At 50.5% G+C, this 23,558-nt stretch overlaps 1 protein-coding gene across 2 annotated transcripts in view; it reads left to right on the top strand.

Moving 5' to 3' along the window:
• Positions 1 to 23,558, top strand: part of ERN1 (endoplasmic reticulum to nucleus signaling 1) — a 673,099-nt gene that overhangs the window by 301,005 nt on the left and 348,536 nt on the right. For both annotated transcript variants that reach the window (XM_086930909.1, XM_086930908.1), the window contains exon 5: positions 8,810 to 8,882. In XM_086930909.1, the coding sequence (XP_086787035.1) occupies positions 8,810 to 8,882 (73 nt within the window). The remainder of the gene's footprint in view (positions 1 to 8,809; positions 8,883 to 23,558) is intronic.

The following is a 23,558-nucleotide window of genomic DNA, read 5'->3' as shown; positions in this document are numbered from 1 at the left end:
GTGTGAAGACCGCTAGGAGGCGTGATGCAGGCAGCGCACTCACCTCATTGGCTTAGGTTTGGGTCCTTTAGAATGCAGTGAATGTGCTAACAGTGGGCACTGCCTGGGCCTTTCCAATCAGTCAGTGCCTTGTACTACTATGATAAAGTTACTGTGGGACTCACTCTTTGACGGGAGGTATTCAAGCATGTGAATCTGTGAAAGATACCAGCGCTGAATGGCCACATTTACAGGGTAATACCTCATTTGCTATTTATTGTGATGTGGAAAACGTGTCTGTTCCCCAATATGACAAAAACCCCACTGTATAAGGTGACTTGATGAATGCATTACTCTGTAAACCTCTTATTTGCTTTAGTGCTCATGTCATGGCAGAGATACAATACTGAGTTGAAATAGGCTGTTGAAAGAATTCCCCCGCATTGCTGCGCCAGGGAATCCCCAAACCCTTCAGGCATAGTCCAGTGTGTTGTTGTGCCATTTCAATTAATACTGCTAACTAGTGCCAGTTACTATCAGATGGGATGGTTCTGCATTGTAATTTAGTATTTTGTTGACCCTGTATCAATGTAAGACAATAGTTGCAATATTGGAACCTCATTTGCCAAAGTCTTTATTTCCCATTTTACTGCTTGATTTTAGTCCTGGAATCTGCCTTTTTATTTTGGGGACAACAGGCCTGGTTCATACTTTTGGGTGCTGGGTGCACAAATGTGATCCACAGATGTAAATTAGAAGGTTCTTATTCATTGAATGTGTACACTTATTCCTCCAGATGAGTAGAAGCGGCTGCTGCCAATCTGACTTTGAGGGGCAGCATGGGGAAATATAATACCCAAAAAATTGTTTACCCACTTGTCCTTCGCTGCCGACTGCCGCAGTCTTCTGCTCCCTCGCCATGCCGTGTTGCTCCTGGCACCACAATACCCATGAGCACAGGCTCCCAGACTCCCCACGCAATACCATTGCTTCTCTCATGCAGTTACTCCCAGCATGAGAGAAGCAATGGTTTTGGGTGGAGCAGACCAGCTTCACGCTCCAGCAGGGACTGGAGAGCCTGTGCCCCTGAGCGCTGCTGATATCTCAGAGGAACAGCCTGTTTGGCCGTTCGTGGATGGCGGGCCAAATCGAAATGCACACTTTCATTGCCTACCACCAATACCCCAACCCTTGCTGCTGATTCTGAGACCTGGCCGCCCCCTGACTCACGGACTGGAAGTGAAAAATAAAATGACAATAAAATAGTTTTACTGTCATTTTATTTTTCTTCTGTCTGATGGCATCTCACCAGTGGGGAGCAGCTCCTCTGCCATAGTGGAGGAGCCACCCCTGCAGATGAAGCTTGACACTGAAGGATGTCTGAAGTAATTCATTTGGGTAAGGGGCACTAATGAGACTAACCGTTTTGATGCATAAGAACGTCCACAAATTCATGTTTATGTGCAGTCGCAAACATTTTGGGGTTGTTTCCTACCACACAATTATATTGGAAGGTCTTCCCTACTCGATACGTGCAGTGCCTGAAACACTGTTTGCACCTCATCGAGACCTGGATATCCACCACCTACATGACGTTTAACCCCTACAAAACTGATTTGCTGCTATTCACCTAAACGATGTAACACTTAGCCCAAGCCTCCATTAACTGGATGAACCTGGATGGATTAGAAACCAAACTGTCTCTCTGTGCGAAGTCCTCGAATTGACCCTGAACACGTATATTGGTCTGGAGGAACATATTATCTGAAAGAAACAGGTTAGTATTAGATTCCTTACCTTAGAATATCCCCAGGCGTCAGATTGGATCCAGAAACTTTTGCGTAGCAGTACCCTTGCGCGTCGGTATGCGTCGTCTGCGGCTCCGCCTCCGTCGTCGGCGTCGTTAGCGCCGGGATGACGTCGCCGGAGTACTTTGACACCGCCCTCGCGTGCTGACGTCCGTTCTTTTTTTCTGTGCCAGCAAGCGCAGATCCAGAAAAAGTTGTACCCTTAGTCCATTTTTGACTAACTTTTTCGATCGTTTTTGATCATCTTTAGAAGTTGCTCAACTCAGACGGTGCCGGTAGGGATGCCCGGGTTCAAACCATGCGTCAACTGCAACCGACTGATGTCGGTTACCGACCCCCATCGCCGGTGCCTTTACTGTCTGGGCCCCGACCACGACGACAAGTCCTGCTCCGACTGCAGGGCCCTGACGTCCAAAGCTAGACTGGAGCGGTCCGGCAAGCGACTCAAGCTCCGGCAGTCGGCCCGCGCCGCTCGATGTCCCGATCCGCGTGGAGGTCAAGGGATCGGTCACGGGGTCGGAGTCATCATAGCTCCGGGAGTCGTCACCAGTCTTCGGGCTCGAAGTCCTCTGGTAAGAGGCACAAGAGGTCGAAGAGGCGTCATCGCTCTTCTGACTCCCCCCGACGCTCGCGCGACGCGGCCGGGGATTCGGGCGACACCGCCCCCGCGGCTCCGCTGGAGCCACAGGAGTCGCGGCCTGCTCCATACCTGCCGGTCCCTGGGCAGAACGCGACGCTGGAGGAGATCGACGCCTTCCTCATGGCCATGAGGCCGTTCGCTCCTCCGTCTGGTTCTGCGGCACCTTCGGGCCAAGCGGCCCCGACTGGGTCCCCAAGTGGGCCGGGTGCTTCGGCCCCGGCGTCGTCGGGTGCTTCGGCCCCGGCGCTGTCGGCAACTATGGTCCCGACGCGGCAGGGCCCTGCTGGATCCGGTTCCGGATAGTCACCGGTCGACCTTACAACCTCGCCGGCGCCGGCCCCCAGGGTGTTGCCTCCGGCGCCGTCCCAGGACGTTCCCTGGTCCTACCCTCGATTCGGGTCCGGTGTCGGAGCGGCGCCGCTTTCGACGCCGATGGGAGATTTCTATTTCTATTACCCGGCCCCATCCTTTGACCCTGAGTATGAGGAGATGGGTGGCGAGGGGGATTGGGAGGGGTCCGAGGACCCTCTGGCACGTGAGTGCCAGTCTTCTCAGGACTGGACAGGTGAGCTTGGGGAGGCCAGTGGTCTGGACACTTCGCCCAACACTGGTTTTGTCTCCTCCTACCGTGGCTACGGAGGAGGGGGCTGCCTATAGTGTGGTGCTGACGCGGGCTGCCAAGGCCTTGGGCCTTGAGCTCCCTGTCGCGGCCGTGAGGACTAACCTCCTCACTGAGGTCCTTAAATTGCAGGCATTCTCGGCCGACCCTCTGCTGCCTTTTAATGAGGCCTTGTCAGACGTTCTTTTGGGCACTTGGTCCAAACCCGCTACAGGTCCGCCTGTAGATTGGAACGTGGCCGGGAGCCACCGCCACCCCAGAGAGCCTGGTCATCCAGGCCTTTAACTCCCAGACCACATTCCCGACTGCTCCCCCCCATCGGGAATCCAAGAGGTACGAGCAATACGGGAAAAAGGTATTCTCCTCCCTGAGTTTGGGGTTGCGGTCAGTCAACACCGCGTGCCTCTTGGGGCGCTACACTCACTCTGTGCGACATGGTCGTGCTGCCACAATGTCTGGAGGAGGTCTGGACTAAACTCACCCAAGCCCTTGCGGAGGGTCGAGATGCGGCATGGTATTCCATCCGTTGTGGGCTAGATACCCCGGACTCACTGGGCAGAGCGATGGCAACGATGGTGGCGATTCGTCGCCACGCCTGGTTGAGGTCCGCCAACTTTTCAACTGATGTCCAAAACACCCTTATGGACATGCCCTTTGATGGGCGTCGCCTCTTTGATGACAATGCAGACCAGGCGCTTGAGCGCTTTAAGGACTCCAGGGCTACGGCCAAGTCCTTGGGCCTCTCGGCCCCGTTCCAGCAAACGGCTGCCTTTCGTGGCCAAGGAAGGGGCGCCCCCACACGTCCTGCCAGCCACGGCCCGCAGACTACCATCCAGAGCGGTGGCGGATGTGGAAACTGCTGTTGCGGCGGTCGGGGACAACAGAGAGGCCAGTCCACACTTGCACCTGAAGCATCCGACGCAGAACTCTCCTAGTCTGAGCTTTCAGGCCCATGTGACGACACTGAGGGGCAGGGTTCGCCATCACCACCTCCACTGGCACACTGTCACATCGAACAGGTAGGTGCTGCAAATCATCCGAAGGGGCTACTCCCTCCCCTTCGAGGGGTCCCCTCAAGCCATGCCACAGCAGAACCACCGAGTGTCGGGGGTCACTTGAAACTTCTACAAGAGGAAGTTACGGCCTTCTTGGCCAAGGGGGCCATCGAGTGCGTTCCTGGGCCAGAAGTAGGGTGTGGTAGTTACTCCCACTACTTTCTGGTACCCAAGAAGGGCAAAGGGGGCCTACGCCCTATCTTGGACCTGCGGAACGTCAACGGCTTCCTCCGGAAGGAGAATTTCAAGATGCTGACACTGGCTCAGGTCTTAGCTGCCCTGAACCCGGGAGACTGGATGGTAGCGTTGGACTTGCAGGACTCTTATTTTCAAATCCCCGTCCTGCCGGCCCACCAGCGTTACCTGCGGTTCACGGTATGCCACGAGCACTTTCAGTTTACCGTGCTCCCCTTCGGCCTTACCAGCGCCCCACGGGTGTTCACGAAAGTGATGGCGGTGGTCGCAGCTCATCTGCACAGGTTAGGGGTTTCAGTCTTCACCTACCTCGATGACTGGTTGTTGAAGGGGGGCTTGCCCCAGACAGTCATCAGCCACCTCCAGACTACGGCCGACCTCCTGCACCTGCTGGGGTTCTCCATCAATGTGCCGAAGTCACACATGTGTCCCTCTCAGAAGCTCCTCTTCATTGGAGCGTTTCTAGACTCTGCGCAGTTTCGGGTTTATCCTCCCGAACAGCGGGTTCGGGATATTCAGGCTCTGATTCCGATCTTTCAGCCGTTATCCCGAATCTCGGTCAGGTTGACGCTGCAGCCTCTGGGGCTGATGGCCTCCTGCATCCTTCTGGTGCATCACGCCAGGTGGCGGATGCAGGCTCTGCAGTGGGACCTGAAGTTTCAGTGGGCCCAGCATCAGGGCAACTTATCCGACCATTTCTTGATCTCCTAGGGCACTGCAAGACAGTTGCAGTAGTGGCTCACGGACCGCGATTGGGTCAGCGGCAGATCCCGCTCCCAACCCCTACCGGAGCACGTAGTTGTGACGGACGCATCCCTCCAGGGCTGGGGGGGCCACATGGGAGAGGCGGAGATCAGAGGCCTCTGGTCTCCGGTGGAGTCCCGGCTCCACATCAACCTTCTGGAGCTGCAGGCGATCCGGCTTGCACTAAAGGGATTCCTCCCCTCTGTCCGGGGAAGTGTAGTGCAGGTGTTCACGGACTGCAAGAAACAGGGCGGGGTGGGTTGTAGACCCTATGCCAGGAGGGTCTGCGCCTCTGGCAGTGACTGAAACATCAGGGCGTGACCCTGGTGGTTCATCACCTGGCAGCTTCCCTGAACCCCAGGGTGGACGAACGCAACCATCGGTGCATGATTGATCACAAATGACGTCTGAACTCTGACGTGGCGCAAGGCCTCTTTCAGCAGTGGGGAGAGCCTTGGTTAGATCTATTCACCACAGAAGAGAATACGCGATGTCCTCAGTTCAGCGCGTTGGAATTTCCAAGGCGGCACTCGCTCGGAGTCGCTTTTCGTAGCGTGTGGAGCTGCGGTCTGTTGTACGCATTTCAGCCTATACCACTTCTGCCCAGAGTGCTGAAGAAGATCAGACGCGACCGGGCCCAAGTTATCCTTGTGGCTCTCGACTGGGCACAAAGATACTGGTATCCCGAGCTACTTAGCATGTCTGTCGATCCCCTGATTCGTCTGCCTCTTCGGGAGGACCTTCTGTCACAGCAACAGGGGACGGTCCTCCACCCGAACCTGTCCAGTCTCCACCTCCATGCTTGGAGATTGAGCGGCGACAGTTGAGGCCATTTGACTTGCCTCCTGAAGTTTGTAATGTGATTCTGGCAGCCAGGTGTCCCTCCACAAAGTTGGTATACGCCTGCAGGTGGAACAGAATTGTGGCATGGTGCACAGCAAAGGCTGTGGATCCACTCTCTGCCCCCCTTTGTGAGGTTCTCCTCTTCCTTCTTTCTCTTGCCCAGCAGGGCTCTACTCTGGGCACTATCAAGGGCTACCTTTCTGTCCTTTCCGCCTTCTTAAGGCTACCTGATCAGCCTTCTTTGTTCAAGTCCCCGATTATAAATAGGTTCTTGATGGGCATCACTCATATGTTCCCCCTGTTCCGTTGGTGATGCCCCAGTGGGTCTTGAACCTGTGCGCTCCTTTTGAGCCGCTTCAGAACTGTCCTCTCCGTCTTCTTACGCTTAAGACTGCTTTCCTGGTTGCCATCACCTCTGCCAGGAGAGTGAGTGAGCTCCAGGCTCTTTCCTCCAAGCCTCCTTTCCTTTCTGTCCATCCGGACAAGGTTGTGTTGCGGACAAGACCCTCTTTCCTGCCCAAGGTTGTCACAGCCTTCCACATCGGGCAGTCCATCACCTTGCCCACCTTCGTTCCGCCTCCGCATCCCTCAAAGGAGGAAGAGCGAAACCACCGTCTGGACCCAAAACGTGCGCTCTCATACTATCTGGTTTGCACACGCCAGTTCCGGGTGGATGACCAACTCTTTGTTGGTTATGTGGGCGCTAAGAAAGGACAGGCGGTGCACAAACGGTCCATCTCTCGGTGGGTCGTGTTGTGCATCAAGGAATGCTACTCTTTTGCTAAGAAGGAGCCTCCTGTTGGGCTGAGGGCCCATTCCACTCGGGCCACGGCGGCTACTACTGCCCTGGGCCGGGGAGTCCCCTTGCAGGACATCTGTTAGGCAGCTACGTGGGCTTCGCTGCACACGTTCGCAAGACACTACCGCCTGGACAGCCAAGTCTGGAGGTATGGCTTCTTTAGCCGTTCCGTCCTCCAGGACTTTCTGGTGTGATTATTGGTTCGCAGACCCACCACCGGGGTTGGTATTGCTGGGGTATCTATTCTATGGTAAGGAATCTAATACTAACCTGTTTCTTTCAGATGCACAAGTTACTTACCTTCGGTAACGATATATCTGTAAGAAACAGTAGTTAGTATTAGATTCCTTACCGCCCCACCCATCCTCCCCGTTCTGCAAAACAATATCTAGGGTTAAGGTCATCCTCTTTCAGGGCCCTAGTTTCATGGCACCAGTTTTGGTTTTTATCATGGCTCTGCATTTCTGGCGCGGAAAAGCTGTGTATAAGAACGGACGTCAGCGCGCGAGGGTGGCGTCTAAGTACTCCGGTGACGTCATCCCAGCGCTAACGACGCCGACGACTGACGCCAAGCTGCAGACGATGCCTACCGACGCGCAAAGGTACTGCTACGCAAAAGTTTCCATATCCAGTTTGACGCCTGGGGATATTCTAAAGTAAGGAATCTAATACCAACTATGTTTCTTACAGATGTATCGTTACCGAAGGTAAGTAACTTGTGCGATAAGACCTTTTACCAGCTCGTTCTACCTTTAAAAAAATGGAAGCCATTCCTCACAGAAAGGAGTGCCAGAACTCCAGTTCAGGCCCTCATGCTCTCGAAATGCATGGTATCAGTGCCTTGTCCCTTGGTCTCCCGGACGCCAAATACACTCATCTTAAAGGTAAGCTACATTGCACCGCACGCCTCATCAGGGCCTGAAGAAATATAACCAAATCAGACCCATACTGATGGAAAACCACTGGCTTGCTTTCCCAACCTGCGTTATCTACAAAGATATTAAGACGGCACCCCTGCCATCTAGCTGACACGCTGCCAACAGGAGAATGGAGATAAAGAAGGGCAAAACAGGATCAGACATTTTCTATCTGTGAGCCCAGGATCTAGAGCGACATCCCTATATCCATCAGGACTGCCCCAATCCTTCTCCAATTTAGGAATGATCTGAAACCACACCCCCTTAACAAACACTTGACAGTCCGCTTTCATTCTTAACCGCATGCGCGCTAGCGGGTTTTCGCGCTCTGCGCTGAAATTTGAAAATCGCGGCTTTTGTGACAAAGCCAGCTTGTCATGCGTGCAGCGCAGGTAACGCCCATGACGAGCTGGCTTTGTCATCCGCAGTGAAGGGGTTAAAAACATCTACTCTTTCCATCACAAGTTTTCTTTGACCATGACCCTGTTCAGAACTCCCCTGACTTTTAGGCTATCTTTGCACTATATAAAGAACATATACATGCATACTTGCTCAAACCCAGCACTGTTGCTGTAAAAGAAAAGTGTGTGTGTTGACTCAGTTTAAAAAGGAATGCAATGTCCCCATATTTGAAGCAGGTGTAGCAGGGCTTTTCGACAGGGAAAATATGTTCCTGAATGGAGAAAAATAAGGATTTGTACAAATCCACCAATGCTCTGAACTTCCTCCTGCAGATCTCCTGCTCTGAGAACAGCGGTCGGGAGTGCATTTAATGAAAAAGAATAATGCAAAGAAATTTCCAATGTCCTTATCTAATCTTGGGGATTTTCGTGATTTGCCTAAAAGTTAGAAACCCATGCGAATTGTAGGTGGAAATATACACAGATTTCAGTTGTTTTCCAAAACAATAGAGAATCGCGCATCTTTATTGATGGGGCCCTTGAATTATTTATGTTTGGTCCCATGCCGTGGCTATTCTGCTTTTCAATCCATACATGTGTTGTATGCTATGGGATTTTGATGCTGTCTAGAATGGCATGCATTCCATTGCATGGCATGTTCAGGGATGTGTTGCTATGGTGCTGGTGGTTGGCGTATTTGCTTGGCAAGGTGGATCACTGTCATTGGGTTTCTGGGGTCTATATTAGCACTCACTTGGTAATGGACGGTTGATTTTAAATGTTTTGATTTTGAAATATTTATTTTCCAGAAACTCCCATTTACCATCCCTGAGCTGGTGCAGGCAGCCCCGTGTCGAAGTTCGGATGGCATTCTTTACATGGGTGAGGATATGGTTTATTTCTGTGTCTACTTAAAACATTCGAAGGTTACATGATCCACATAAGATAGTTGAACTGATATCCCAGTTCAAAGTGTCATTTTGTTTCCGCAGCGCTTAGAAAGGACCGAAACTGCTTTATATCACACACATTGTAAGAAAAACACAAATATTATTGGTCAGACGCAGGTGGTTTGTAATACAATGTTTAGCTGTGTTTGAATAATGTTTGTCTATTTTATTGTATTGTTACCCAGAAAGAAAGCCAGGCTATGCACCATATGTGAAGTGGAATATAGTGGTGGGAAATAAGAAGCATCCGACTATTCTAGATTTTCACAGCGGGTTCTTGCAGCAAGGTACCAAATGGTACATGTGCACAGATAGTTTACATTCATGAGACTACGGAAGAATGGAAAAACACTTACAGAACAATGAATAACAAAATCATTTTAATAATATTGAGTATTGAGGGATTTTATGAAATATCTGCTTAATCATCGGACGGATTGGAAATGTACTTCTGGCAAAGGCAGAAGTAAAACTTTTCCCAGGGTCGGTGAAAAAGAGGTTGCAGGCAAAGACAGCTTGCAAACAGTCAGCAGATTTTCGCATTCGCAAACAAACACATGCATGTTTGCTTATGCTAAATTGCAGGGCACAAGTTTTTTTTAGCACTACGGTTTCCATGCCTACTTCTGTAAATTCTTGTAAATTCATTGAAGTCGTAAATCTGCACTTTTGTAGCTTTCTTTAATAAGTGGGCCTTTGATTATGCCTGGCGTTAGCCAAGACCTATTATTTTTATTTACACACACATTAGCTAGGATTTGCAAATATGTTGTATTTATATCTTACTTTACATTAAAACCTTAGAAACTCACTGGAAAAAACAAAAGGGTTAAAGCAAGGTTTATAGTTAGGCAAAAATGTCAGTTTAAGCATACCGTTTTAAACTCGCAAAACAACTGAAATCCACTAGTTATAGTTATCCTTCCCTTTCTTATTATGTCGGCTCTTGGAAATGAGGTCCCCGGGGCCTCGCAAAAGCTCGGAGAGGGGAGCCCCACGGTCCGCCTCTAAATATTTAATTGTGATGCTACCATTGACTCCCTCCCTCTCCCCTCCAGGATGTAGTGGTGATGGTTGCTATCGTTTGCTTTTACAGTGAGGCACCCTCTCGATCTTCACATCTGGAAGTGGTGGTAGTATTTTTTTTTTCAAAACCAATTTTATTGAGCAAAAGAGTGTCAAGAATGTGGTATCTTCACATACCAAGATCCCCACAACAATATCAATGCACAGTGATATACTCGTTAATCCATGAATCAAATGATGAAGCTCAGCTTTAAAGACGTCCTAACTGCCCACCCCTACCCCAACTACTCCCCCACCCCTACCCAACACCCCCCCCCACCACACATGTACAGAGGCAACATAAAGACGGTACACATAAAAGAATCGGGTACGATGCAACCAGGGCTTTGCCATTCGGGCCAGAAATGTCACTGCGATCAAATGTCCTCCTCCTGTTCCGCCGGGGGTTCCAAGGACAGGCCGCGGTAGTCGGCCCACCGCTTCCAGATTTTGAAATGTTTGCGCGGGCAACCTCGCGCCTCAAAGACTGGCTTCTCAAGACCCATGAAGTAGTCCAGCCCAGCCTTCCATGCAGACAGGGGGGGAGCCCTTACAGATTTCCAAGCCCGAGCCAGGTCACGCTTGGCCACGACCAGGCCCAGGAGCAACAGGTGGCGCTTATAGACGTTACCCCCTACCCCTTCCATAACGTGCAGCAGGCCTAAGCGGTGGGTACGAGGAAGATCCCATCCCAGGACCTCAGCCAGGCAACTCCATACTCCCCTCCAGAAGCCAGCCAGGCGACCACACGACCACACTGTATGCAGCAAAGAACCAGGCACCTCCCCACAACGCAGGCACTCCGAGGACGCAATCAAACCAGCCTTCCACAGGCGTTCACGTGTGTAGTAGGCACGATGCAAGTATTTGAATTGTATCAGGCGGAGCCGAACCGCAACAGCGGTGCCACGTGGGGACTCCAGTGCCTCCCTCCAATCATCCTCGTCCAGGGCGCCCACATCCACCTCCCACGCTTCCCGAAGGGAGCTGAGAGTGGAGGAGCAGTGTGTAACAAGGGACTGATAGATCCTAGAGACCTTCTTATCTCCCAAGTCACCCATAAACACTTTCGCCTCAATGGGGCTGAACTCGGGCAGGGAGTCGAGGCCGGCGATACTCGGGGCCAGGGCATGCCTCAGCTGGAGGTAACGGAAGAACTGGGAGTGAGACATCTGGAACTCCGCACGGAGGTCCTCAAAGGACTTGAGGGCGGTGCCCGACATGACCTGGCCCAATTGTGTAATTCCAATAGCCTCCCAGCCCTCAAACCCGGCTAAGGCCGCCAATTCCGGGAGCATGCCATTGTGCCACAGCGGCGTTTCGGCTGTCAGTTTGCCCCACCAACCCATACGGCGCAGAGACTGCCGCCACACGGCAAAGACCACTTTAGTGACCGACGGCAACCCACGGCGTATACGAGCTGAGTAAAGAATGGTGTGAAGTGTGCGGTCTCCCATTAGGTGTCTCTCTAGGGCATAGGCCGGATCCCCCCTGTCTCCATACCACCAATCATTGAGGACAAGGAGGTGCGACGCCTGATAGTAGGAGAGAAGGTCGGACGTGGCCAAGCCCCCACAGTATGTGGACAGAAAGCACGTTCTCAGGGCCACCCTGGCAGCCCCGCCATCCCACAGGAAGCGGCCCAGCACCGAGTTCACCTGACGGAACCACTCCATGCCAATAGGGTGTGGGAAGCTCTGGAGTTGGTACAGCAGCCTCGGCAGCGCCACCATCTTAAAGATGGCCGACCTCCCATAGATTGTAAGGGGCATCCTGGACCATGTTTTGACATCGGTTTGGACTCGGTCCCAGACCGGTAAGACACTACGTGTCCAGGCCACTGCCCGTGAAGTCGAGAGGAAGACGCCCAGATATTTCAGGCCGTCCGTCGCCACGCGCAAGTCGGCGGCCCAAGGATCGGCAACCACTCCGCCACGTAGAACCCACAGGGTTGATTTAGACAAGTTAAGATGAAGCCCCGAGACCTCGCCAAACCCACGCATGATCTCCAAGACCCGGGGACCCGAGCGCCGCAAATCAGTAAGGAACAGAAGGACGTCGTCAGCATAGAGTGCAATCCTATCAGTTAGATGGTCATTCCAGACAAAGCCACGTAGATGGGCATCCATTCGGACCCGCGCCGCCAGGGGCTCCATGGCCAGGGCAAACAAGTAGGGGGAGAGTGGACAGCCCTGTCGGGTACCACGGCCGATCCGGAAGCGCCCAGAGACCGCACCGGCGACACGGACCGAGGCCGTGACATTGGTGTACAGGAGGCGAATGTAGGACAGGAAGACCGGCCCTATATTGAGGCGGGCCAGCAAGGTGAACAAATATGCCCAACTCACCGAGTCGAAGGCCCGGTCCATGTCCGCAAGAAGGAGTGCGGCCTGTTCATCCCTGTCTCCCATAGCGTCGATCGCTGCCTGTGCCCGTCGGATATTATGCCGGGTAGCCCTGCGCGGCATGAACCCGGCCTGGTCAGGGTGGACCAGGTCAGCAATGTGGGGCAGCAATCGGTTCGCAAGGGCCTTCGCCAGAACCTTGGCCTCGATGTTGAGGAGAGAGATCGGCCTGTAGGAGTCGTGCCGATCCGGCGCCCTGCCCGGCTTCAAAAAGACCACAATCTCGGCGTGGCGCCAGTCAGGTGGCAGCTCGCCCCGAGACCTCGCCGCCTCCAGAGCGTTGCGGAAATGGGGTCCCAGTTGAACGTGGAACTTCTTGTAGAATTCGGCAGGATAACCGCTCGGGCCGGGCACCTTCCCGGTGTTCAGCTGGCCAAGGGCCTCTCCAAGTTCTTCGGAGGTGAGCGGGGCCTCCAGGGCCGCCCTAGTCTCATCCGGGACTGCCCGTGGGAGAAGGTCATCCAAATATGAGGCTATGTCGCTCTCCACCACTGGGTCTCGGGGAGCATATTGTGCCGCGTAATAGCGGGCAAAGCTCGCCGCCAGTAAATCCGGGTCGGACATGACCGACCCGTCCTCCGCCGCAAGGCCGGGCAGTTCTAGGGGTTGGAAGGTCGCCTGGCAAAGCCTATGTAACATGGTGCAGGACTTGTCGCCCCACTGGTACACCCTGCTACGCGTGGCGAGCCACGCCTGTCGGGCCTCCTCATATAGAACCGAGGCATGTGGTGGTAGTATTTTAGTGCTTTTCTTTTTGCTTACTTAATTTTTTCGAGAAGGTCGGAACATAACCTTTTTTTTTTTTTTTGGCCCGGCTTTCACTTTAGTGGAATGGAATGGAATGGAATAGGTTTTTATATAGCGCGATAGTTACCCGCAGGCGTCCCAGCGCTCAAGCTGAAGTACAGGAGAGTCGGGCAGGTCGAGGTTATCTGTTGAAGAGGAAGGTTTTTAACTTTTTCCGGAAAGGCAAGATGTTAGGTTCCGACCGGATGGAAAGAGGAAGGGAGTTCCAAAGCCTTGCTGCGTTTGTTGAGAACATTCTTCCTCCACTTCTTTCTCTTTTAAACCTGGGAATGGTGACTTGAAAGGCGAGAGTCGACCTTAGCTGTCTGTTGGGGTGGTAGGGGGTAATCCGAGTATGATTGAGGATTGCTCCCTTTCTCCAGTAAGCACGGTGGGCGACGAACATGCTTTTGAAGCTGACTCTGTCTTTTACAGGTAGCCAGTGCAGGGCTCTGAGTTCGGTTTTCACTGATTGCCGACGGGGAATGCGCAGAAGAGTCCGAGCAGCGCAATTTTGAATAACCTGCAGTTTTTTCAGGGTGTGTTCGGGGGCTCCTAAATATAGGGCGTTTCCGAAGTCCAGCCGGGAGAGGATTAGACCCTGTACCATGATTTGTCTGGCCTTGAAAGGAAGGAGTGGTAGGATCTTTCGTATGAGTCTAATTATGCTCATGCAGGTGGCTGCTAATTTGGTTGCCTGGTGGCCGAAGGTTAGTGCGTTATCCAGCCAGATGCCCAGGCTCTTGATGGTATCTCAGGCTACGGGAGCAGGGCCTAGTGCTGGCGGCCACAGTGAGTCAATAGATTTTTGAGGGGAGCTGCCCAGCACCATTAGCTCAGTTTTATCGCTGTTGAGCTTTAGGTAAGACTGGCTCATCCAGGAGCAGACTGCTTCCATACAGCCTCTGAGATCACTGGAGTAGGAGGAGGGATGGGTAAGGGTAACTATCAATTGCGTGTCGTCGGCGTAAGACACGACTTGAACGCCAAAAGGGCGTATTATTTCTGCAAGGGGGAGCATGTAAATATTAAACAGTGTGGGGCTCAGGGACGAGCCCTGAGGAACCCCACAACTGAGAGGTTTACTGGGCGATGTGATCCTGCCCTCACAGACTCGGAAGGAGCGGTCAGAGAGAAAGGACTGTAGCCAGGCTGCCGCAGTGGAGGTTATTCCTAGCTCTGACATTCTGTGACATAAGATGTCATGATTCACAGTGTCGAAGGTGGCACTGAGGTCCAGTAAAATAATGGCCGCAGTGCCACCCTCATCCACAATCCTTCTAGCTCCCTCTGTCACTGCTAGTAATGCAGTTTCAGTTCCATGCATGGGACGGAACCCAGTCTGTGAGATATCCAGGGAGTTGTTTGTTTCCAGGAATTCAGTGATGCATTTATTTACATGTTTTTCTGCAATTTTTGAAATCCATGGTAGCAGGGAGATCGGACGGTAATTTCCTGGATTCATCTAATCTAAGTTAGGTTTCTTCAGGAGGGCTTTGACTGTGGCCTGTTTCCACTTCGGGGGGGACAAGTCCTGTTGAGAGAGAGTTGTTAATCAGATTATGGATAGTAGGGAGAATGGTGGGCGTGATTGTTTTTAGGAAGCGAGCTGGGGCTGGGTCACTAGGGGATCCAGACTTTACCTGCAGCATTATAGTTTCTAAGCTGGTATGCTCCAGAGGTGTAAAGGATTCCAGGTAGGTAAGAGGGGTGGGTCTGGGGTGATGTTGTTCTGGAAGTGGATGATGAAGGGGGGGGGAAAGGAGGAGTAGATCGTTGCTATTTTATTGTAAAAATAGTCAGCCTGCTCATTGCAGCGGGTTTGTGCGGTCAGAGGGTCTGGTAGTTTGTCCAGGAGTTTGAGTAAGCTTTTGACGATCTGATAGATCTCCTTGGGTTTGCATGCTGCTTCGTTGATCTTATTTTCAAAGAAGGTGGCTTGAGCCTTTTTTATCTTGATTTTATGTTTTTATAGACGCTCGCTATTCAGTTTTGCTGGTATTTGAATAATCAAGGCGCCATTTACGTTCCAGTTTCTTACATTCTCTTTTTAGGGAACGTAATTCCTGTGAGTACCAAGGGGCATTTTTTGGTTTATGTTTGGATTTCATGATTTTGGGTGGAATGATGGAGTCTAGGGAAGAGGAGATCCAGTTGTTAAAGTTGTTATTGCTGACAATAGGATCAGGGTTATTCTCTGGAACAGAGGATTCCAGTGTGGAAGTCCACAAGTTGGTATTAAGTTGAGTCCACTTGCGGTCTCTGCTTGGGGCAGGAAGAGTTAAGAGGCAAGAACCTGGTGGAGTCCACAAGAATGGAGTCAGAAAGTGGTCCGTCCATGGAAGAGTAATGGGTGGACTAACTGTGGTGGGTGCAGCTACTGAAAATGGGATCCAAGAGATGCCCTTTTTCTTGAGTGGGTTGCAGTACTAGCTGGGAAAGGTCTAATGCCAGCAGACTGTTACGTAGTTCAATGGCAGCCGAGTCCGTGGGATCGTCCAAGTGCACATTTAAATCGCCTAATAGGGTGTAGTTAGATGAAGAGCAGATACCACTGGCTACCTCTGGGGCGAGCTGATTAATGAAGTTAGTCGAGGTGCCGGGTGGTCGATAAATAAGCGTCCCTGAGAATGTGCAGGTAGGGGAGAAATCCAGCGAAAAGGTGAGGTGTTCGCAGCTGGATATATTGGTTGGAGAGGAACGGCAGATGTAGCGTTTTTTATAAATAATTGCTAAGCCACCGCCTTTTCCTATGGAGCAGTCAGCTCGCAGTATTTGGTAATCTGCCGGGAGAGCTTGGATGATATCTGGGTCAGAGTCACTTTGAAGCCAAGTTTCCGTAAGGAATATGGCATCCGGGTCTTTGTCCATAATCAGCAGGGATATTTCAGTGGCATGTTTGGGAAGGGATCTGCAATTAAGCAGGAACATGCTGAACGAGGGGGGGGTGTAGAGGGGTGACTTTGAAATGGACAGTATGGACAGTTGAAGTGTTTTGATGTAGGGTCCCAAGATGTGAGACACCGATCATTAGTGAAGTGCCGAAGTTGGTGTAATGTTTTGGAGGAGTAGTGTATGGGAGAATTCTGGCCAGCGGTCATGGCCCCTGGGCACGGACGGGCGCAGACGGGCTTGCCTTCGGCGCCGCCGTTGCGCCCGTCCGCTGCGCCTCCTAGGAGGGGGAATCATTTTATAGTATCTGGTGCCTCGGGGTGGGAGGGGCCTGACAGAGGTGATTGGGTTCCTCACCCAAGATGGCGGGTCCGGGAGTTTGAATGGGGCAGGAGAGCCGAAGGCTCTGTTGAGTAGTCTGGGGAGCAGGATCCGCTCTAACTCAGCGGCGACCTGACAAGTAAGTTAAAAATACCGAAATTCGTATTTTTTAGCAAAGTGCAAATTTTAAAATACATTTCCTAAGTTTAGTGGAAATCTCCTTTTTGGGAGTCGCCCTCTTGTCATCTGCTTGCCATTTGGTTCTAAGGTTTTTGTCACTTCCATCTGGGTGAGTTCATAGTTTCTGCGATCATTTCTCTTTTATGATTGTCCACTAGTGTCTGAGTTATTCGGTGAATTACTTGTTAGCTTTCGCCCTGGTTAGATGCACCTGCCATTGGGTTTCAGGCCAGTTGCACTCTTCAAATTGTTCTTCATGTCCACCAGTACTCAGGTCTGTTGGATTTCATTTATTTGCTGGGATAACTGTTCGTTTGGCCTTTTGTCATTTGACTATCTTCCATGGAGGAGTACTGTGATAGACAAATTCATTAAAAGGAACAGCTAATTCTCTTTGGTGACTATATTTCTGGTGGATACTCTGTGTACCCTGCAGGTTCCCTACTGTACCCATGCACCGCTCCATTCTGAGGGGTTAAAGGTGCTCACAACTGAGAAAAGAGTTTGGTTTATGTGTCGCATTGCCTTCGATTTTGTCAGGATCACTTGCCTTCACTTAGTCAAGTTCATCATTCCCTCTGAGGGCAAGAGGTAAAAAAGGACAATAACCAATGTTAGAGTTCCTGGTGAGGTCATACATGGTTCTGTGGTGTCTTTTTGGGGTAAGTGTTTGAGTCCTCTGGGAGCCACGGTGCCACCCACTGGAGCAGAAGAGTTGTTTTCAAAATGTCTTGAGTCTGGTATGTGGGGGAGATTCATATGGTGAGGTATCTACAGGTAGGGTACCCATCAGAGAGATTGACACCAAACCTACGGAACTTTTTTTGATAATGCATTAGATTTGGTTTTCCTAAGCTGAACAAAATATCCGTCTGGTTTTTAAACGTATCCAGCATAATAACAATCATCAAAAAGAAATAATAAAAAAAAAAGATTCCCACCCCTTCCTCTCTGATAAATCCCTCCGAATCGTCTTGTAATTCCATGCCACCCTCTTTCCATCTTTCCAAGTTCATGGCTCCAATGTTGGTGTCTGTCAAACAATCTCACCGCCCTTAACTTAGGGGGACTCATTATTTCCCAATGAACTCCCTCCATATAGGACAACACTGGCTGTCATGTCTTTAAAAAACATGTCTCTGTCTTTGGCAACATGGGCTGCCAACTGTTACATTGTCATTTTTCCCAAGAATCTCTAGCACACATGTACTTGCTCGAAGCTGCTGTTTGTTTCCATTTTAATGGAGAATATCATGCGTACTAGTAGTTGATATGTTAGCTTCCAATTTCCCAGCAACCACACAATTTCCCAGCAGGCACCCCTCCATATCCTTCCCCCTCCGGAGGTCACATACTTATGTCAGTCTGGTATGGAAACCCACACCAAGTCCTTAAAGGCTGCGAGAACCTCCTTCAAGAAATATTTCAATTCTGGAACATGCCCACCAAGTATGTAATGGCATCCTGTCTCCCCGCACCTGCTCCATCAACTATTTGTGCTCTGTCAGTATATTCAGTGGTCCTTATCTGGTGTCGAGTACCGTCCCATGATCACTTTTAGGGCAGACTCTCAATGCTGAACAGAAAGGATGTATGTGTCTTTCACAGGGCTTCCCATTTTTACCTGATAAGCAACTTTTTTATCACGATGTTCTACTGACTCTTCAAATTGGATGAACAGTCAGTCTATAACTGGTGTAGCCTTGCACTAGCTGCTTGTTATACACACATAGTTTATTTAGCCTGGGGAAAATAATACCATGATGATTTGGTTCCAAAAGCAGGCATTATTTTTTCCTGTAGTAGACTCTGTTTTTAGCATAAGCAGAGTATTCCCCTTCCCCACAAAACATAAATAAATTATATTTCTAGACCATACGCTGGGAGTTTGTGACATGAAAAGCTTATCTGAAAGCAAAAGGATGTACAAATTCCCAAGTCATATTAAAAAAAAAAAAATAATCGCATGATAAATGACCACACCTCTTTGGTTTGAAATGACTCCATGAATGTGGGTTTACATAGGTCATGGAATAGGTGAAGACTTGAACGGAGGTCTTTTCCAATATGGTTTGCTAAAACTTTAGCAACATTTAAGAAGGGACTTGTTTGGTGAGCACTACACACCTAGTTAACGATAAACATCATATATGTCTGTAAGGTAGCAACAGCGTGGTGTATCCGGTGTGGGATGTCCTGTCATTGTCCCTCAAGGTTTTTTCAAATACGGGACTCTTCTAGTTGAAACAATATATGCAGTATAGGTAATGTATCTGATAAAAACATTCAATGGGCCCCAGTTAGCATCTTTCACATTCCTGCAATGTACTTAATAAAACTATCGGATAGGTATAGGTTTCCTTTCTGTATCAAATCTAAAATTACAGGAAAATGAAATCTGGAAACTAGTGTCCAACATGTATGTCATGGGGAAGTGAAGTAACCATTTTTATCAGAGTATACATTAAGAAAACTTACATTGATTAGACACATCCGCTCTAGGAGAAAGTACAACTAAAAGTTGTTGCATGAAGACCCAATCCAGACCAGTCAGGTGAGTCATAGGTGTGATCTTCCGCCTGTCCATCCGCTTTGCGGTCCGTACCGTTGCATTGCTTCTTAGCGCTTCGCGCTTTTCACGCTGAATAGCGTTTTAAACCCTTATTTTCCGTTTTTGTTAGTTGTTTGATGCTGATTGCATTGGGTTTTTAAAATTGCCCCTTACCTTGCACTCTAATCGGTTTCCACCGCTGCTCGAGCGGGTCCGGGTCTCGGGGTGGGTTCAATCTGTGGCAGACATCTTGGAGTGGGGTAGGAGTTTGGGCACCATATTTTAGCGAGCGCTCTAGTGCGCTGTAGCATAGGTGGGACGCCTATTTAAGGCGAGCTGCTTCAGGGTTCTGCCTGACAAGGACAAGGAACACCACTGCTTCTTAGCGCTTCGCGCTTTTCACGCTGAATAGCGTTTTAAACCCTTATTTTCCGTTTTTGTTAGTTGTTTGATGCTGATTACATTGGGTTTTTAAAATTGCCCCTTACCTTGCACTCTAATCGGTTTCCACTGCTGCTCGAGCGGGTCCGGGTCTCAGGGTGGGTTCAATCTGTGGCAGACATCTTGGAGTGGGGTAGGAGTTTGGGCGCCATATTTTAGCGAGCGCTCTAGTGCGCTGTAGCATAGGTGGGACGCCTATTTAAAGCTCCCTGCCAAGCGCAGCGGTATCGCGCAGCGGGAGCGCCTACGCTTAGCCGGAGTCGTGCCAGAGTCCTGCCCGTCTGCGCCCGTCCGCGCTAAGGCCGTGCGGGACGCTGCGGGTTGCCGGGCTGTGGCAGTTGTTTCATCATTCCGTGTCGCAATGCTGACATACTCTAGAGAGTCTGTATTCCATCGGTCAGGTGAGTCATAGGTGTGATCTTCCGCCTGTCCATCCGCTTTGCGGTCCGTACCGTTGCTCCTGCAACGGATGGGTGCTTGACCCCCCGGGGTCCATCCTCCGGAAAAACACCTCAGATACTTACCGCATCAGGAGTTCTCCCTCCTTTTTGCGGATCTTAAATATGAATGTTAGATCGGCTCTGAAACATCATCAAAACATCTACGATCTAATTGAGGAGGAAGCCCCTGACATTTTTGCCATTACTGAAACCTGGCTCCAGGACGCGGACGCTGCTATTTTCAACCTAGCATGCCCCCCTGGCTATTCTATGTTCACCTTGAATAGATCTTCTAGAGGTGGGGGTATAGCTCTCATAGTCAGGTCCAGTTTCACCTGTGTGTGGAGTGGCCTTAACATCGCCGGGTGTGAAAGTGCTTCTTTTAAGATCTCTGTTAGCCCTGAGTTTACGCTCTCTGGGATGGTTGTGTATCGCCCGCCGGGTAGCGATGTGGTGTTCAGAAATTCTTTCCCCGACGTTGTTGGCACTTTGGTCACTGACTGCGCTAACTGATCTGAACTTACATTTTGACACCCCTTCCAATCTGACGGTACGCAGCATTTCCTCAGACTTAGAAGCCTTTCAACTATCCCAGTTGGTTTCTCAGTCTACTCACATAGGGGGACATATCCTTGACCCCTTTTTTTACCAATATGCCGGAGACTAAAATTATATCTATTTCTCCGCTAGAGTGGACTGACCATTCCCTGGTGTCCATTCTTTGTCCTATATCTGTCACTCCCCCTACCCCTTCAGCTAGACGGGTACCTAGGAGGTTTTGGAACAAACTCAGGCTAGAAGACTTCCATCGTCTTCTGGTAGAGGAGCCGCTGGGTCCATTGAATGGCGTAGAAGAGGGGTATGACTTCTTTTGCTCTTGGCTCACCAGGGCTCTGGACACTCTGATACCCATTGTATCGAGTAAAATCAATACCAGAGTCGAGTCCCTGGTACAACGGCGCCTTACGTGCCCTGAAGGGAGCCTGTAGACGGGCGGAGAGGGCGTGGCGGAAGACGTATGGGGCTGATTTAAAAGCTGCATACGCCGCGTCCGTCAAGCTCTATCATCGAGCTATCTGTCGAGCTCGAGCGGCATTTTATGCCGCAGAATTTTGAAACAGCACCAACCCGTCGAAGGCTATCTTCAAGGCCGTGAAAGATCTCATGGCGAAGCGGACGACCCCTGTGGCCGTGAGCTCCATCTCCCATTGCGAATCCCTTGCTTCTTCTTGGGAAAAGTCCAAACCATCTATCGGACATTCCCTAGCATAGGGATCGACCTGGGAAGTTCCAATGGGACACCTCACCAGTTTACCCTGCTCTCTTTTCCCCCTCTTACCTCGGATGGGTTTGACAAGCTTGCGTTGCAAGTTAAATCTGGTTTTCCATCGGATCCAGTAAGACCTGCTCTCTTTAGAGATCAGGCCTTTATGGGACGCCCTGCTGTGTGTTCCCTTGTCAACCTCTCCCTGGAATCGGGTGTAGTTCCAACTAAGTGGGAGCAGGCGGTGGTATCCCCGATCATCAAAAAACCCTCCCTGGACCCGTCTAAGCCTGAAAGTTACCGTCCCATCTCGTTGCTACCCTGGCCGGCAAAGATAACAGAGGCTCATGTCAATCTGGCCCTGTCAGAACATCTAGCCCGGACCAACGCCCTCAACCCCACACAAAATGGCTTCCGTGCTGGGCACAGCACGGAGACCGCTCTTCTTGTGATGGTGGAACATCTCCGTGCGAGGTTGGATGCTGGTCAAACGGCGGCGCTGATATTATTAGATCTCAGCGCCGCCTTCGACACGGTATCTCACAGCATCCTCCTGCATCGGCTCGAGGAGATTGGCGTCGGTGGTCAGGCGCTGCAATGGTTCCGCTCCTTCCTCGGCAATCGTTCCTTCTGTGTTGCAATCCCTCCCTTCAAGTCCAACTTCCAGCCTCTGGCCATGGGGGTTCCGCAGGGGTCCTCGCTGAGCCCCACGTTGTTTAATCTTTACGTGAGACCGCTGGCTGATGTCGCTAGGCAGTGGGGCCTAACTTTGGTCTCATATGCCGACGACACACAGCTGGCGGTTACTCTCAGCGGGGACGCGGAACAAGATGCCCCCAAGTTTCAGGATGGACTGAAGGCGGTGGCTAGCTGGTTGACGGGAAACTGTCTCCAGCTCAATGCCACCAAAACGGAGGTAATGATTGTCGGAAGGGGAGTGGAGTTGTGGGGTGACCAATGGTGGCCACCAGAGCTGGGACCTACTCCTATCCCGGTGTCGGAGTTGAAAAATCTGGGGGTCTGGCTGGACGCTGGCCTTTCCTTTATAGGACATACCAAAAGAACAGCTGCTTGTTGCTTTGGCCTGTTGAGAGGCTTAAGACCTGTGCTCAAATTTTTCGATGCCCCAACCAGACAGCTGGTAATCCAGGCTACTATCAGCTCTCGCCTGGATTACGCTAGCTCTCTTCTGGTCGGGGCTAACCAGGCTGAGCTTACTCGCCTGCAACGGGTTCAAAATGCGGCGGCCAGAGCGATTGTTGGCCTGCCCAGATTTTGCCCGGTGACGAGTGTTCTTGGCTCCCTACACTGGCTTCCAGTGAGGAAGCATATTCTCTTTAAGGTCCTTTGTTTGACCTTTAAGATCTTGAGAGGTATAGGCCCCGAAATTTTATCCAGCTGTGTCTCCTATGTCCCCGCACGTGCCCTCCGTTCTCAAGGCCAGGCCTTTGCTGTAGTCCCTAGATTTAGGCTCAGCCGTATGGGAGGACGCTCCTTCAGCGTAAAAGCTGCACTTACCTGGAATTCTCTTCCGGTTGACATCCGTTTGCTGGAGGACCTTACGACCTTCCGGAAAGCAATAAAAACTTTTCTGTTTTAGCTGCTCTTTTTAGTCTTCTTTTTCCCTGTTGTGTTATGTTCCTCCTTGTCTATGCGCCAGGACGCTCCTTGGCTGGAGTAGCTGTGCGCACAATAAAAAACAATACCATAACATAACAATACATAAGAATGGAGATAAACCCATACATAACCTTTTGTAGTGATGCTTTGCATAAAATATTGCTGGATCCAGCTGGGAATCGACACCAAAATCTGGTCTGTGGTCCTTGAAACACTGTAAATATAGCCTTCCATGTTCAGAGAACTGAACCAAGTTTGTTTGATGGCAGTACTATGAGCCGCTTTTTTCCGTGTAGGCATTTAACGTAGTCAATGAAACTAAATTGATAACTGCATTGGCCACTTCTATTATAGTGGTTAAAATACATACACTGTGTATTGCTACAAAACATTTTTCTAAAATATGCTTTTGGCTTTGGATGTCTTCACAGTGAACTGTGATTGGAATAGAGATAGGAATTTAACCTGTTAACACCAGCATTTATTTAATGTTAAGATTCATGTTTTTTGACTTCTGAAGGAACTTCATCCGTAATGAAAGACCTAAAATAGCTGAAAACCAACACAGAGATGGAAGTGGATAGTGGATATGAAAGAGGATGTGCCCTCTCTCATTTCTAAAGTTAACCAGATATTATGGAAT

This window comes from Lissotriton vulgaris, chromosome 7, assembly GCF_964263255.1.
Source record: "Lissotriton vulgaris chromosome 7, aLisVul1.2, whole genome shotgun sequence".
NCBI classification, from domain to species: Eukaryota; Metazoa; Chordata; class Amphibia; order Caudata; family Salamandridae; genus Lissotriton; species Lissotriton vulgaris.
This window is presented reverse-complemented; position numbering and strand designations above follow the sequence as displayed.